The sequence below is a fragment of the Rana temporaria genome, chromosome 10 (genome assembly GCF_905171775.1).
Source record: "Rana temporaria chromosome 10, aRanTem1.1, whole genome shotgun sequence".
NCBI classification, from domain to species: Eukaryota; Metazoa; Chordata; class Amphibia; order Anura; family Ranidae; genus Rana; species Rana temporaria.
Window position 1 is genome coordinate 23,888,389 of NC_053498.1, and position 15,275 is coordinate 23,903,663.

Consider the following 15,275-nt stretch of genomic DNA (forward strand, 5'->3'; position numbering starts at 1 on the left):
ACCAATGTAAGGAACATTCTTCCCACTGACCACCAATGTAAGGGACATTCTTCCCACTGATCACCAATGTAAGGAACATTCTTCCCACTGATCACCAATGTAAGGAACATTCTTCCCACTGATCACCAATGTAAGGGACATTAAAAAAAGTATCGGTAATCGGTATCGGCGAGTACATGAAAAAAAGTATCGGTACTTGTACTCGGTCCTAAAAAAGTGGTATCAGGACAACCCTTGTTGCCATAGTAACCTTCCGGGCATTGCCACGGCTGTGTCAGCGGCGCAGAAAAGAACCTCCCACTCTCTGTGTCTCCAAGAAACAAAATTATGAGACATGGGAATGTGTCACCCTGATCGCTGAACAATCCACTCGCAGTCAGGATGTTTTTTCTTTCCTGTACATCCGCAGACACCCCTGGCAATCCCCGGGTACAATCTATTGCATGATAAGCATTCCTAAACTCGAATACCACAGCAGAAAACAATTATTAATAACAAAATTAACATAATATATTATTAAAATTAAGATAAAATGGAATTAAATTACTAACACAATTAAGGGGCATATTTATTTAATACAATGAGACCAATGTTATAGATTAAAAATATTTAGCATAGTATATATACTTCTCTACCATACTTTATAAATATACATGTGTGGGGTCAATATAAATGATTACATTTTGTTACAAAATTATGAACTATATTTAAGTTGTCTACTGAGCATGCAGATCTATACTTCAGTTGGAGGGTTATTTATGCTCACCCATTATATATGAAACAATTTAAGTCAAAATCTTTGTTGAGCCCCCTAGGCATTAAAACCTGGGTCTCATAGATCCAAGCTGATTCACGTTGGCCTAATTGCCTTATATAATTACCCACCCCCCCCTCCCTCCATTGGTGATTTACCTTTTCTATTGCCCAAAACTTAAGCTGACTGTGATTTCTATCATGGACATCTCCAAAATGTTTGGTAACACATTTTTCCCCTTTTTTAATCGTGTTGATGTGTCTGCAAACCCTTACCAGCAGAGGTCTGGACATACGACCTACATACTGGAGCTTACACGAAAACTCAAGCATGTATGCAACCCTTTCGGAAGAACAAGTAATACAATCTTTTATCTTGTGTACGCTTCCTGTGGCCGTAGCCACAAATTCACTTTTCTTTTTTTACGTTGCTTCCTCTTGTAGTCCTACAGCTGGAAAATGTAGCTTAAAGTGGATGTAAACCCAATTTTTTTTAATTTAATTTTTGATGTCACAATGTACAGTATAAGATTTCCTATCATCTGTGCCCAGTCTTGCTACACAGAATTAATCCAGCTCTGAGCAATCCTCTTTTATTGTTCAGTGAAATAAAAAGGACTTACAGAGAAAAACCTTAGTCCGTTCCTCCCCCTTGCTGTGAGTGACAGGTTATTTACATATCTCATGCACTAGCCTGGAGACAGGCATTATTTTTTTAATTCCCATCCCCACTCCTTTTCTGAAGTCATGTGGTTACTTTTCTGGATTTTGACTGGATGTTAGTGATCACAGCAGAAGGAATACACAGGAGAAAATGCATGTTGACAAGGGGAGTGTAGAGGAGGGCAAGGAGTCTACTGACATCACGACTCCACCCACTGAGCTCCCATCAACATATCCACCCACAGAATCTGCAGTTTTTCAGTCCTTATAACAGACAGAGGGGAAAAATTTACCAGGTAAGGATACATGCACTGTGGGCCAGATTCACGGAAGAGGGCGCATCTTTTGGCCGGCGTAGCGCATCTCATTTGCGCTACGCCGACGTAACATAGTGAGGCAAGGCCAGTATTCACAAAACACTTGCTCCGTAAGTTACGTCGGCATAACGAAAATGGGCCGGCGTAAGCCCGCCTAATTCAAAGTAGGCAGGTAGTGGGCGTGCTACATTTAAATTAACCGTAACCCCATGTAAATGAAGGGCCGTTCGTACGGCGCATGCTCAGAATCACGTTGCATATACTCCCTAAGATACGTCATCTCAATGCTTTCGACGTGAACGTAACCTATGCCCAGCCCTATTCACGTACGACTTGCGTAAACTACGTAAAATACGACGGCTGTTCCGTCGTCCATACCTTGCATTGGTTGCGCCACCTATAGAGGTGTTTTATCTTTACGCCGGACATACGCCTTACGCTTACTGCGACGGGCGTATGTACGTACGTACGTACGTACGTACGTACGTACGTTCGTGAATCGGCGTATCTTGCTCATTTACATATTCGACGTGTAAATCAACATAAGCGCCCTAGCGGCCAGCGTAAATATGCACCCAAGATACGACGGCGTAGGAGACTTGCGTCGCTCGTATCTTGGCAAAATTCAGGCGTATCTAGTTTTGAGAATAGCACGCATAGATACGACGGCGCATCTGGACACTTACGCTGCGTATCTATAGATACGCCAGCGTAATTCTTTATGAATCTGACCCAGTGGCAGTAGTTTAGAAAGGATGAGAGTGGCTTTACATCCACTTTAAGTCCTATTAGCTCATAGAAATATATCTTCTTTTGTACGCAAAATTCAAAGTTTCATATCAAATTGTTTGCGTTATCTAATAGTATACACAATATGAGTGATCAGATCTCAGCTATATAAATAAAAAATCATGAACATCAATTTAATTCAAATGATTTGTAGGCCATGAAGCAGTATATGAATATATTACTCTTTATGTATCTGTTAGGCATTGCCTTATAGTCCCATGATAATATGTCTTCTTTTAAAGCTTGGGGTAATATATCTTCCTATGTAAGTGTCCTTTAATTTCACAACATTTGAGAATCTGCAATTGACCTTGACTTACTCTTGAAGGTTGCTTGGTTAGGTTCCTCCATGAAAGCGCTCTCAAATATCGACTGGAAGGATCTCCAGAACTTTTCTTTAAAATCCCGACCAACGAATACATAGAGAATAGGGTTGATACAACTATTTATAACGGCCAGATTTTTACAGAGCGGTATTGCGATCAGTACAACATACTTGAGATGATGGTTGCCACCATAATCCAAAGATTGTTCCAGGAAGAAGAATAAATGGAGGGGAAACCAGCAGACAAAGAACGCAATGATTACGGCTACAACAATTTTGAACGGCTTCTTAGATGTAATTATGCGGTTTCTTCGGATACGCAACAGAATGATTGCATAACACGAGATGATAACAGCCAAAGGAATGACAAAACTGAAGATAAATCTTGAAATGGCCAGATTCTTGTCTATTACCATAACGGCATCTTGGTCATCAATGTTATAAGTGCAGACAGTTCTCTGACCAATGACCTTTGTGTCAGAGAATATAAAATAGGGCACACTGAAAATGAATGATAGAATCCAAATTGCCAGGGCCACATAGGATGCCAGCCTCGAAGTTCTGTGATTTTGGCACCAAACAGGGTAAATGACGGAGATGCAACGATCAATGCTGATAGCAGTGATCAGGAAGATACTGGCATAAAGATTGATGAAGAAGATAGCATCATTCATCCTACACATGAATCCACCGAAAATCCAGTGAAAATTTAGGGCTACGGTGATAATTCTGAATATGAGGACAAACATGAAGATGAAGTCAGCTATGGCTAAATTGAGAAACCACACAATGTTAACGGTCCTTTTCATCTTGAAGACGGTGAAATAGATAACCAGTCCATTCCCTATTGTCCCGAGCAGGAAGGCCAAAGAGTGTCCAATCATGTAAATGATACGAAGAGCGTATATCAGTCTTTCATCGTAGTCATCGTAATTTGGTGTAATAGGCATACTGTTGTTGGTGACAGAGCTGGTCACAGCTTCTCCTTGGGTGGCATCAGGATTTGGATATGGCACTGTAAAATTCATGATTTTTCCAAAACAAAACCAGGATTAAATAATGCTACAAAATGTAAATGAGAAAGAAAAGTTTATTAGTCGACCTAGCGATTTAGCCATGTAGAAATAAACATTTACTAAAGTTAAATTCTGCTAAAGTGTGCATAAGGAAAATACACTGGGCCAGATTCAGAGACAAGATACGACGGCGTATCTCCTGATACGCCGTCGTATCTCCTGATACGCCGTCGTATCTCTAAATGCGGGAGGTCGTATCTATGTACCTGATTCAGAGAATCAGTTACGCATAGATATCCCTAAGATCCGACAGGTGTAAGTGTCTTACACCGTCGTATCTTAGGCTGCATTTTCTGGCTGGCCACTAGGTGGCGCTTCCGAAAGGTTTACGCGAGGAATATGCAAATTAGTATTTACGCCGATTCAGAAACGAACGACCGCCCGGCGTTTTTTTTTTACGTCGTTTGCGTTAGGCTTTTTCCGGCGTAAAGTTACCCCTGCTATATGAGGGGTATGTGCGGCGTATCCTATGTTACGTATTGTCGTCGTTCCTGCGTCAAATTTTGAAATATTTACGTTGTTTGCGTAAGTCGTTCGCGAATAGGGCTGGACATCATTTACGTTCACGTCGATTCCAATACGTCCTTGTGGCGTACTTTGGCGCAATGCACACTGGGATATTTTACAGGACGGCGCGGGGTCAAGTCAAATTTAAATACAACACGCCCCCAACATCCCCATTTGAATTTCGCGGCCTTACGCCGCAACAAATACGTTACGCTGCCGTAAATAAGGGCGCAAATTATTTCTGAATACAGAACTTGCGCCCACAGTTACAGCGGCGTAACGCAATCATCATTCTGCCAAAGCAAAATTGGGATCAAGAAATACTAAAAAGCCAAGAAAAAAACAAAAATAAAAACAAACAAGTTTAATAGTCATCCTAGCAATCTCGTGATGTAGAAGTATATTTTAACCATTTCATGCCTAAGTCTATTTCTGACATTTGGTGTTTACAAGTTAAAATCTGTATTTTTTTGCTAGAAAATTACTTAGAACCCCCAAAGAAGACAAAAGACACGTTCATGGATTTAAACAAAAAAATAAAAAGTTACCACAATTTTTGTTATATATAATGTGGAAGATGATGTTACGCCGAGTAAATAGATACCAAACATGTCATGCTTTAAAATTGCGCACACTGGAATGGGGACAAAATACGGTACCTAAAAATCTCCATAGGCGACACGTTAAAAGAAATTGGTTACCAGGTTAGAGTTACAGAGCAGGTCTAGTGCTAGAATTATTGCTCTTACTCTGATGATCATGGCAATACCTCACATGTGTGAACACCATTTACATATGTGGACGCAACTTCCGTATGCGTTTTCTTTGCTGTGTGAGGAAGCAGGGACAGGGGCAAAAAAAAAAATCTTATTTATTTTATTTATTTAAATTTATTTATATTGTGATTTAAAAAAAAATGATCACTTTTATTGCTGTCACAAGGAATGTAAACATCCCTTGTGACAGTAATAGGCAATGACAAGTACTCTTTATGGAGGGATCAGGGGTCTAAAAGACCCCAAATCCCTCCTTTGCACTTCAAAGTATTCAGATCGCCAAAAACGGCGCCAATTGGAAGCCGAGTAAACTGGAAGTGACATTGCGATGTTGCTTCCGTGTTTACATACAGGATACTGGAACAAAGCCATTTTCAGCTCCATGCCAGTCTCTGTCTAGACGCTGGAAGAGGCAGATCATGGATCGGGTCTCCTGGTGGGACGGGAGGCCCCGTCAGAGTGGTGGAAGGCGGCGGGAGGGGGGGTGTCCCCTCCCGCTCCTCCGGGATAACAACCGAGCGGCTTTTAGCTGTATCGGTTGTTATCTCTGGAAAGCAGACCGCTGGCTCTAAAAAGCGATACCAGGATGATGCCTGCAGCTGTGGGCATCATCCCGGTATAACCCCCTAAAGCCAAGGGGTTAAAAATTCAAATGACTACTCTCAATATTCTGCTGTTCTATGTGCATTAGGAAATCTGCTGCCCTCTGCCAGAAAGTTGTCAATGGGAAGAAGGTTGACCCAAAGCACACAGCAAAAATGACCACACAGCGATCGAAGCAGAAAAAAGTGAATGTCCTTGCATGGCCTAGTCAGAGTCCAGACTTAAGACCCCTTTCACACTGAGCCACCCAAACTCCGCTATTTTTACCATCAACGCTATAGACGGATTTGCGGCGCATTTCAGCCGTTAGCGGGGCGGTTTTACCCCAGCTAGCGGCCGAGAAAGGGTTATAAACAAGAGGCATAGCCGCGCTGTCCCACTGCTCCTTTACCACTCCAAAGATGCGGCTAGTAGGACTTTTTTTACCGTCCTGCTAGCGCAATGCTCCAGTGTGAAAGCCCTTGGGCTTTCACACTGGAGACAATGGAGCAGCTGTTTGAGGGTGGATTGCGGGCACTATTTCTGACGCTATAGCGCCTGCAATACGCTCAAGTGTGAAAGGGGTCTTAATCCCATTAAAATCTGTGGGATGACTTGAAGACTACAGTCCACAAATGGTCACAAACAAATGTAACTAACTGACTGAAAAACCTGGGAGGATTCAGTAAGACATTACTAAAAGCTGAACTCCAGGTGGAAAAACTTCAAATTCAAAACTATTCCTTAACCACTTGCCGCCCGCCAATGACAGATTGACGTCGGCAAAGTGGTTGTAGAATCCTGACTGGACGTCATATGACATCCTCAGGATTCTGAGCCACTGCGCGCCCCCGGGGGCGCGCATCGCGGCGATCGTTGTTGCGGGGTGTCAGTCTGACACCCCGCAACACCGATCTCGGTAAAGAGTCTCTCACGGAGACTCTTTACCACGTGATCAGCCGTGTCCAACCACGGCTGATCACGATGTAAACAGGAAGAGCCGTTGATGGCTCTTCCTCACTCGCGTCTGACAGACGCGAGTAGAGGAGAGCCGATCGGCGGCTCTCCTGACAGGGGGGGTTCGCGCTGATTGTTTATCAGCGCAGCCCCCCCTCGGATCGCCACATGGACCACCAGGGATGCCCACCAGGGAAGGGCAAAACAAAAAAAAAATGGGAAAAAAAAAAAAAGTCTGAAAAAAATAAAAAAGTCTGGAAAAAAAAAAAAAGATGCCAATCAGTGCCCAAAAATGGGCACTGACTGGCAACAAGTAAATCAGTGCCTCCCCACAGTGTCCATCAGTGCCGCCCCACAGTGTCCATCAGTGCCACCCCACAGTGTCCATCAGTGCCACCCGACAGTGCCCATCAGTGCCACCCACAGTGCCCATCTGTGCCACCCATAAGTGCCACCCCACAGTGCCCATCTGTGCCACCCATGAGTGCCCATCTGTGCCGCCTATGAGTGCCCAGTGCCGCCCATGAGTGCCCATCAGTGCCGCCCATGAGTGCCCATCAGTGCAGCCTATGTGTGCCCATGAGTGCCGCCTATGTGTGCCCATCAGTGCTGCATACCAGCGCCGCCAATCAGTGCCACCTCATCTGTGCCCGTCAGTACTACCTCGTCGATGCCCATCAGTGCCATCTCATCTGTGCCCATCAGTGCCACCATATCAGTGCCCGTAATTGAAAGAGAAAACTTACTTATTTACAAAAAAATTACAGAAAAAAATTAAAACGTAATTTTTTTCCAAATTTTCTGTCTTTTTTTAGTTGTTGCGCAAAAAAAAAAAATCGCAGAGGTGATCAAATACCACCAAAAGAAAGCTCTATTTGTGGGTAAAAAAGGACGCCAATTTTGTTTGGGTACAGTGTAGCATGACCGCGCAATTGCCATTCAAAGTGCGACAGTGCTGAAAGCTGAAAATTGGCCTGGGCGGGAAGGTGCGTAAGTGCCTGGTATGGAAGTGGTTAAAGTGTGACTAAACCCAGGACCCTGCATTCACTATATCTAGTCTCACATAGTACAAAGAACATGGAGAGGAAATGCAATTATTTTAGTAAATATAAACTGCTAAATACCTTTTCTCATCAGCAGGATATAGCACTCTTGTTCCTTCTATCAGTGTCTGGTTAAAGCTAGTAGGAGGAGTTTTTATACTGCACTAGCTGTCCTTTCAGGATGCAGAACCCCTGACCCGGCTCGCCCCCCTCTGTCCTGATTTGCTGACTGACTTTGATTGACAGCCACGGGAGCGAATGGTGCCACTGCAGTGTCTCAGCCAATCAGGAGGAGTGTCCCAGACAGCTTAGACATTTGTGGAGATTATTATAGAGAGATGGGGCTCAGGTAAGTAATAAGGGGGGTGCTGGGGGGGGGCTGCTACACACAGAAGGTTTTTGATCTTAATGTATAGAATGCATTAAGATAAAAAACATTCTGCCTTTACAACTCCTTTAATGTAAACAAGCATGCTTTACTGCATATACACACTGTTGTGGGTTTAGTGACACTTTAATAACCTAAAATGATATAAATCCACTTTGTTTACATTAAAGGAGTTGTAAAGGCATTGTCCCGGATTCAGAAAGGAGTTACGTTGCGGATCTCCAGATACGCCGCCGTAACTCTGAGTGTGAGGCGTCGCATCTCTGCGGCTGATTCATAGAATCAGATACGCCTCACTGTTGCCTAGATACGAGCAGCGTAAGTCTCCTACGCTGTCGTATCTTGGAGTGCATATTTACGCTGGCCGCTAGGGGCGCTTCCGTCGATTTACGCGTAGAATATGCAAATTAGCTAGATACGCCGATTCAGAAACGTATGTGCGCATTGATTTATGTCGTTTACGTAAGGCTTTTTCCGGCTTAAAGTTACCCCTGCTATATGAGGCGTAGCCAATGTTAAGTATGGACGTCGGGACAGCATCAAATTTTGCGTCATTTACGTCGTTTGCGTAAGTCGTACGCGAATAGGGCTGTGCGTAAGTTACATTCACGTCTAAAGCATTGACTATTTGCGGCGTAATTTGAAGCATGCGCACTGGGATACTTTCACGGACGGCGCATGCGCCGTTCGTTAGGAGCGTCAATTATGTGGGGTCACGATTAATTTGCATACAACACGCCCCCTACCAGCCTATTTTGAATTCGGCGGGCTTACGCCGGCCCATATACGCTACGCCGCCGTAACTTCGGGCGCAAGTTCTTTCTGAATACGGGACTTGCCTCTTAAAGTTACGGCGGCGTAGCGTATATGAGATACGCTATGCACGCCTAAAGATAGGCATTTCTTTCTGAATCCCGGCCAGAATGTTTTTTAAAGACTACATTTACAGGCCCCTCTGCCATCTTACAGAGGTCCAGTGGGCAAATGCAGTGTGACATAAAATATTGCAGCAATTGCCATTGTATTCCCTAGAGTCTCTGCTAAAATATATATAATGTTTGGCGGTTCCAAGTAATTTTCTAGCAAATAATATTGCTTTTAAACTTAAGAAACAAGTGTTGGACTTTAAGTGGTTAAATTTCCCGCATTTACACACAGAAGTTTGATCTAAGAAGGAAGTTAGTTACAATGGGCCAGATTCACATAGAAGAGCGGCGGCGTAACGTATCGTAGATACGTTACACCGCCGCAATTTTTCATCGCAAGTGCAAGTGCCTGATTCACCAAGCACTCGCGATGAAAACCTACGCCGGCGGCCTCCAGGGCAAGGCGGGCCAATTCAAATGGGCGTGTGCCATTTAACCACTTACCCCCGGACCATATTGCTGCCCAAAGACCAGAGTACTTTTTGCGATTCGGGATTGCGTCACTTTAACAGACAATTGCGCGGTCGTGCGACGTGGCTCCCAAACAAAATTGGCGTCCTTTTTTTCCTACAAATAGAGCTTTCTTTTGGTGGTATTTGATCACCTCTGCGGTTTTTAGTTTTTGCGCTATAAACAAAAATAGAGCGACAATTTTGAAAAAAATGAATATTTTTTACATTTTGCTATAATAAATATCCCCCAAAAATATATAAAAAAACATTTTTTTCCTCAGTTTAGGCCGATACGTTTTCTTCTACATATTTTTCGTAAAAAAAAATCGCAATAAGCGTTTATTGATTGGTTTGCGCAAAAGTTATAGCATTTACAAAATAGGGGGTATTTTTATGTCATTTTTATTATATTTTTTTTACTAGTAATGGCAGCGATCAGCGATTTTTTTTTTCGGTATTGCGACATTATGGCGGACACTTCGGACACTTTTGACACATTTTTGGGACCATTGGCATTTTTATAGCGATCAGTGCTATAAAAATGCATTGGATTACTATAAAAATGCCACTGGCAGTGAAGGGGTTAACACTAGGGGGCGGGGAAGGGGTTAAGTATGCCTGGGTGTGTTCTTACTGTGGGGGGGTGGCCTCAATAGGGGAAACACTGATCCTCGGTTCATACATTGTATAAACCGAAGATCAGCATTTCCCCTGCTGACAGGACAGGGAGCTGTGTGTTTACACACACAGCTCCCGGTCCCCGCTCTGTACCGAGCGATCGCGTGTGCCCGGCGGCGATCACGCCCGCCAGGCACACGCACGGGAGTCGGGGGCGAGCCGGGGGCGCGCGCGCACGCCTACGGCGGCGCGCGCGCGCCCCCTAGTGGCGGCTGGGAGAGAGGACGTCATATTACGTGCTCTCGCCCAGCAGAGCCACCTTGTGGACGTATAACTGCGGTGCGAGGTCGGCAAGTGGTTAAATTAGGCGCGCTCCTGCGCCGGACCTACCGCGCATGCTCCGTTTCCGAACTCCCGCCGTGCTTTGCGCGAAGTGACGTCATTTTTTCGAACGGCGACGCGCGTAGCGTAATTCCGTATTCCTGGACGGCTTACGCAAACAACGTTATTTTTTAAATTTCGACGTGGGAACGACGGCCATACTTTATACAGCAATGCGATTGCTATGTAAAGTTAGGGCACCAAAAAAAACGACTAACTTTGCGACGGGAAACTAGACTAGCGGCGACGTAGCGAACGCGAAAAAACGCCGGGAATCCGCCGTAACTCCTAATTTGCATACCCGACGCTGGTTTACGACGCAAACTCCCCCCAGCGGCGGCCGCGGTATTGCATCTTAAGATCCGACAGTGTAAAACAATTACACCTGTCGGATCTTATTGCTATCTATGCGTAACTGATTCTATGAATCAGTCGCATAGATAGAACAACAGATACGTCGGCGTATCAGGAGATACACCGTCGTATCTGCTCTGTGAATCTGGCCCTGTGTTTCATGTTGTTTACAAACTTGGCAGACTGCCTGGATTTGTTCTTTACACACAGATGTGTATCCCTTTGATCTAAGAAGGAAGGTTAGTTACAATGTTTCCTGTTGAAAACTTGGCAGACTGCCCAGATATTTTCTTTTGATAGCTGAAAGTCTTTCCACTTGTTATATGAAAGAATCGGCAAACTCTGAATTGAAGATCGTCAGGGGGGTTGAATCGAGATCATGATTTTTTTAACGATTAATTGTGCAGCTCTAGCACGGTATTTGCGCAGCAATTTTTCAAACATGTTTTTTTTGGAAAAAAACTGTTTCATTCATTAAAAAAAAAACACTAGTTAGTTAAGTTAGCACGATTTTGCCTGCTGTCATACACTTCTCTCCTGTACATAGTGCCCACTGTCATACCCTCCACACTCCTCTCCTGTACATACTGCTCACTGTCATACCCTCCACACTCCTCTCCTATACATAGTGCCCACTGTCATACCATCCACACTCCTCTCCTATACATAGCATTCACTGTCATACCCTCCACACTCCTCTCCTATACATAGTGCCCACTATCATACCGTCCACATTCCTCTCCTGTACATACTGCCCACTGTCATACCTTCCACACTCCTTTCCTGTACATACTGCCCCATCATACCCTCCACACTTCTCTCTGGTACGTACTACCCTCTGTCATACCCCCACACTCTTCCTGTACATACTGCCCATTGTCATACCCTTCACACTCCTCTCCTGTACATAGTGCCTTTTGCCGTACCCTTTGCACTCCTCTCCTGTACATAGTGCCCACTGTTAGACCCTCCACATTCCTCTCCCTCACCTGCACATACTTCACACTTATATACCGTCCATACTCCTCCCCTATGTCGTTTACCCACAAAAACAGTTCTTTAAAATTATACTGAATATCCTCAATGTTACCAGCTCTAGAATGGACACACTTTTGTTAGTTCAACTAAAGGAAATCTCAGTTCTCATATTTGTTCTGCCCCATTATTAGTACTCCTTTAATTTTGTGATTACTACTATGATGTATAGAGGAACATCTGGGATCTCAGCTACTCTAAATATAGCACTTGAAAAAAAAGTGTCCCTGAAAATATTTTTTAAATGTTGCCAACTGTGCACTTAGGCACTGCCCAAGGGCCACTGGGTCAGTGGGGGCCCCATGAGAGGCTCCTGGGAACCTGTGATATTAAAGTGGTAGTAAACTTTCCTGACATTACTACTTTTTAGAGGCCCTGGGGTAGGTTATGCCACAATGTACAAGTATGCACAGCATATTAGCACATTAGCGTACACTTACATTTTCAGACTGAGCCCTCCAGTGCTGCGATGAATCAGGCGGGGCCCGGGCGCTTCTATCTTCACCCGGTCTTCCTTCTGGGTTCTGTGCCTTTGGTCACTTGCCTTGGCCGGGCTGCGTTCATGTCATTCCCATGCATTTATTTATTATTTATAAAAGGCCCCACCAAAATCCTCAGCACCAGGCCCATGATGTTCTTAATCTGGCCCTGGGCACAGTGAGGCACAGTGAGGCACAGTGAGGCATGCAGATGGACACCCTAGCCACTTCAGATCCGTAGGACGTCCTGGGACGTCCTGGACTTTGAGCGGTGATATCTGAATGATGCCTGCAGCTGCAGGCATCATTCAGATATCGCTGTCTTCAGCTGGCGATTCTGTGCACCAGAAGATCGATCAAAGCGGCGGTTCCGCCGCTCGATCGTTCTTCTAGGCAGCGGGAGGGGACGTCCCCCCCCTCCCGCTGCCATCTGGTGCTTCTCCGGGCTCTCCCGTGCCATCGGGGGCCCGGAGAGCGAATCGGCCGGCGCTCGTTGGTGAACCATAGAGATGACTGGTGACCAGATGGTCACAGTCATCTCTATGACCGTCGGAGGGCCGGGCGCGACGTTATGACGTCACGCCCGGTACCCGGAAGTAAACAAAGCCGCTATCGCGGCTGTCGGCATGTAATCGGTGAAATTTTTTTCACCGATTTCATGCTTGTAAGCCTGTAGGAGAGATGTGGGGTCTTATTGACCCCACATCTCTCCATAAAGAGGACCTGTCACACTGATTCCTATTACAAGGGATGTTTACATTCCTTGTAATAGGAATAAAAGTGATCAAAAAAAAAAAATGTCAAAAAAAGTGTAAAAATAAAAAAATGAAGTAAAAAAAAAAAAAAAAATAATAAAAAAAAAATTTAAAACGCCCCTGTCTCGGTCGCTCGCGTGCAGAAGCGAACGCACATGCAAGTCCCGCCCACATATGTAAACACTGTTCAAACCCCACATGTGAGGTATCATCGCGTGCGTTAAAGCGTGTGCAACAATTCTAGCACTAGAGCTACTCTGTAACTCAAAAATAGTAACCTGTAAAAAAAATTAAAGCGTTGCCTATGGAGATTTTTAAGTACCGAAGTTTGGCGCCATTCCATGAGTGTGCGCAATTTTAAAGCGTGACATGTTAGGTATCTATTTACTCGGCGTAACATCGTCTTTCACATTATACAAACAAATTGGGCTAACTTTACTGTTTTGTTATTTTTTAATTCATGAAACTGTTTTTTTACCTAAAAAAAGGCGTTTGAAAAATTATTGCGCAAATACCATGCGAGAAAAAAAGTTGCAATGACCGCCATTTTATTCCCTAGGGTGTCTGCTAAAAAAAATATATAATGTTTGGGGGTTCTGATTAATTTTCTAGCAAAAAAATTGTGATTTTTACATGAATGAGAGAAGTGCCAAAATAGGCCCGGTAACGAAGTGGCTAGGCTTATACTCGAGTCAATACGTTTTCCCATTTTTTAGTGGTAAAATAAGGTGCCTCGGCTTATATTCGGGTCGGCTTATACTCGAGTATATACGGTAAATGGTTTATGTAATATTATCTAAAAATGATTTATACTTCACTGCATGGTCCTAAAATACTATACAAGTATAAGATTTACCACAATTATCTCTTTACAGGCACAAACATAAAAAGATGTAGAAATATTTACAGGTGTATTTGTGCTAGTGTGTGTATATATTTGTGATGTTACTTACTTGGATTTGCAGCTGTTGAGGTTTATTCCTAAATCTAGGCTCTTCTAATGAGCTTTGCTGATGTTGTTGAGACATATATACACATGCTGAGTTGCAAAAACACTTACCAAATGTTACTTAGCAATGCAAGGAATTTTACAGTAACGTAACTTCCTCTTTCAAAGACCTTCCTAATGAAATTGTATATATAGGCCAAATTATTTATTTTTTTGATAGAGAAGGAAAGGCTTAAAACCCCTATCAGCTTATTGGGGAGATTCCCATTCACTTCCTGTGTGGAAAGGAAATGTGAGCATAGGGCCAGATCCACAGCCGCCCGAGCGCAACTTAACTTTTCAGAGTTAAGTTACACTGCCGCAAATCTCCCAAGTTAGGTGCCGATCCACAAAGCACTTACCTGGAAATTTCCGGCGGTGTAACTTAACTCCGTCCGGCACAAGGCGTTCCTAATACAAATGGGCGATTCCCATTTAAATTAGGCGCGCTCCTGCGCCGGACGTACTGCGCATGCTCCGTCGGGTAACTTACCCGACGTGCATTGTGCTAACTGACGTCGCTCCGACGTCATTTGCTTAGACGTTAACGTAAATGGCGTCCAGCGCCATTCACGAACGTCTTACGCAAACGACGTAGATTTGAAAATTTCGACGCAGGAACGACGGCCATACTTAATAGGGCTTAGTCAAATAGGACTCAGCCCTATTTTTACGCGGCGTAACTCGACGTAAACAACGTAGATTTAGCGCGACGGGCCCGTCGGAACGTTTGTGGATTGCCGTAAGTGTTCATTTGCATATTCTAGGCCGGCCGCAATGGCCTCGCCACCTAGCGGCCGGCCTAGAATTGCATCCTTAAGATCCGACAGTGTAATTCAATTACACATGTCGGATCTTCTGCCTATCTATGGTAAACTGATTCTGTGGATCAGTTCCATAGATAGAAACAGGGATACGATGGCGTATCAGTAGATACGCCGGCGTATCCCTTTTGTGGGTTACCCCCATAATTCCTAACTTAGTTCAGTAGAAGCCTGTTCAAAATTCTTCATTTTAAAGCAGAGCTCCACCCAAAAGTGGAAGCTACACTTGTTCGCACCCTCCCCCTCCCCCACAACGATTGCGGCCATCTACGGAATTTCCGGGCCCC

At 44.2% G+C, this 15,275-nt stretch overlaps 1 protein-coding gene across 1 annotated transcript; it reads right to left on the reverse strand.

Moving 5' to 3' along the window:
• Window positions 1-2,446: 2,446 nt before the first annotated feature.
• On the reverse strand, window positions 2,447-14,288 carry LOC120916031 (chemokine-like receptor 1). The gene is made up of 2 exons (XM_040326880.1): window positions 14,130-14,288; window positions 2,447-3,909 (listed from the first exon to the last, which is right to left on the reverse strand). Exon 2 carries the CDS (start codon window positions 3,873-3,875, stop codon window positions 2,805-2,807), a length of 1,071 nt encoding a protein of 356 aa, XP_040182814.1. The 5' UTR covers window positions 3,876-3,909; window positions 14,130-14,288; the 3' UTR covers window positions 2,447-2,804.
• Between the last annotated feature and the right edge of the window lie 987 nt (window positions 14,289-15,275).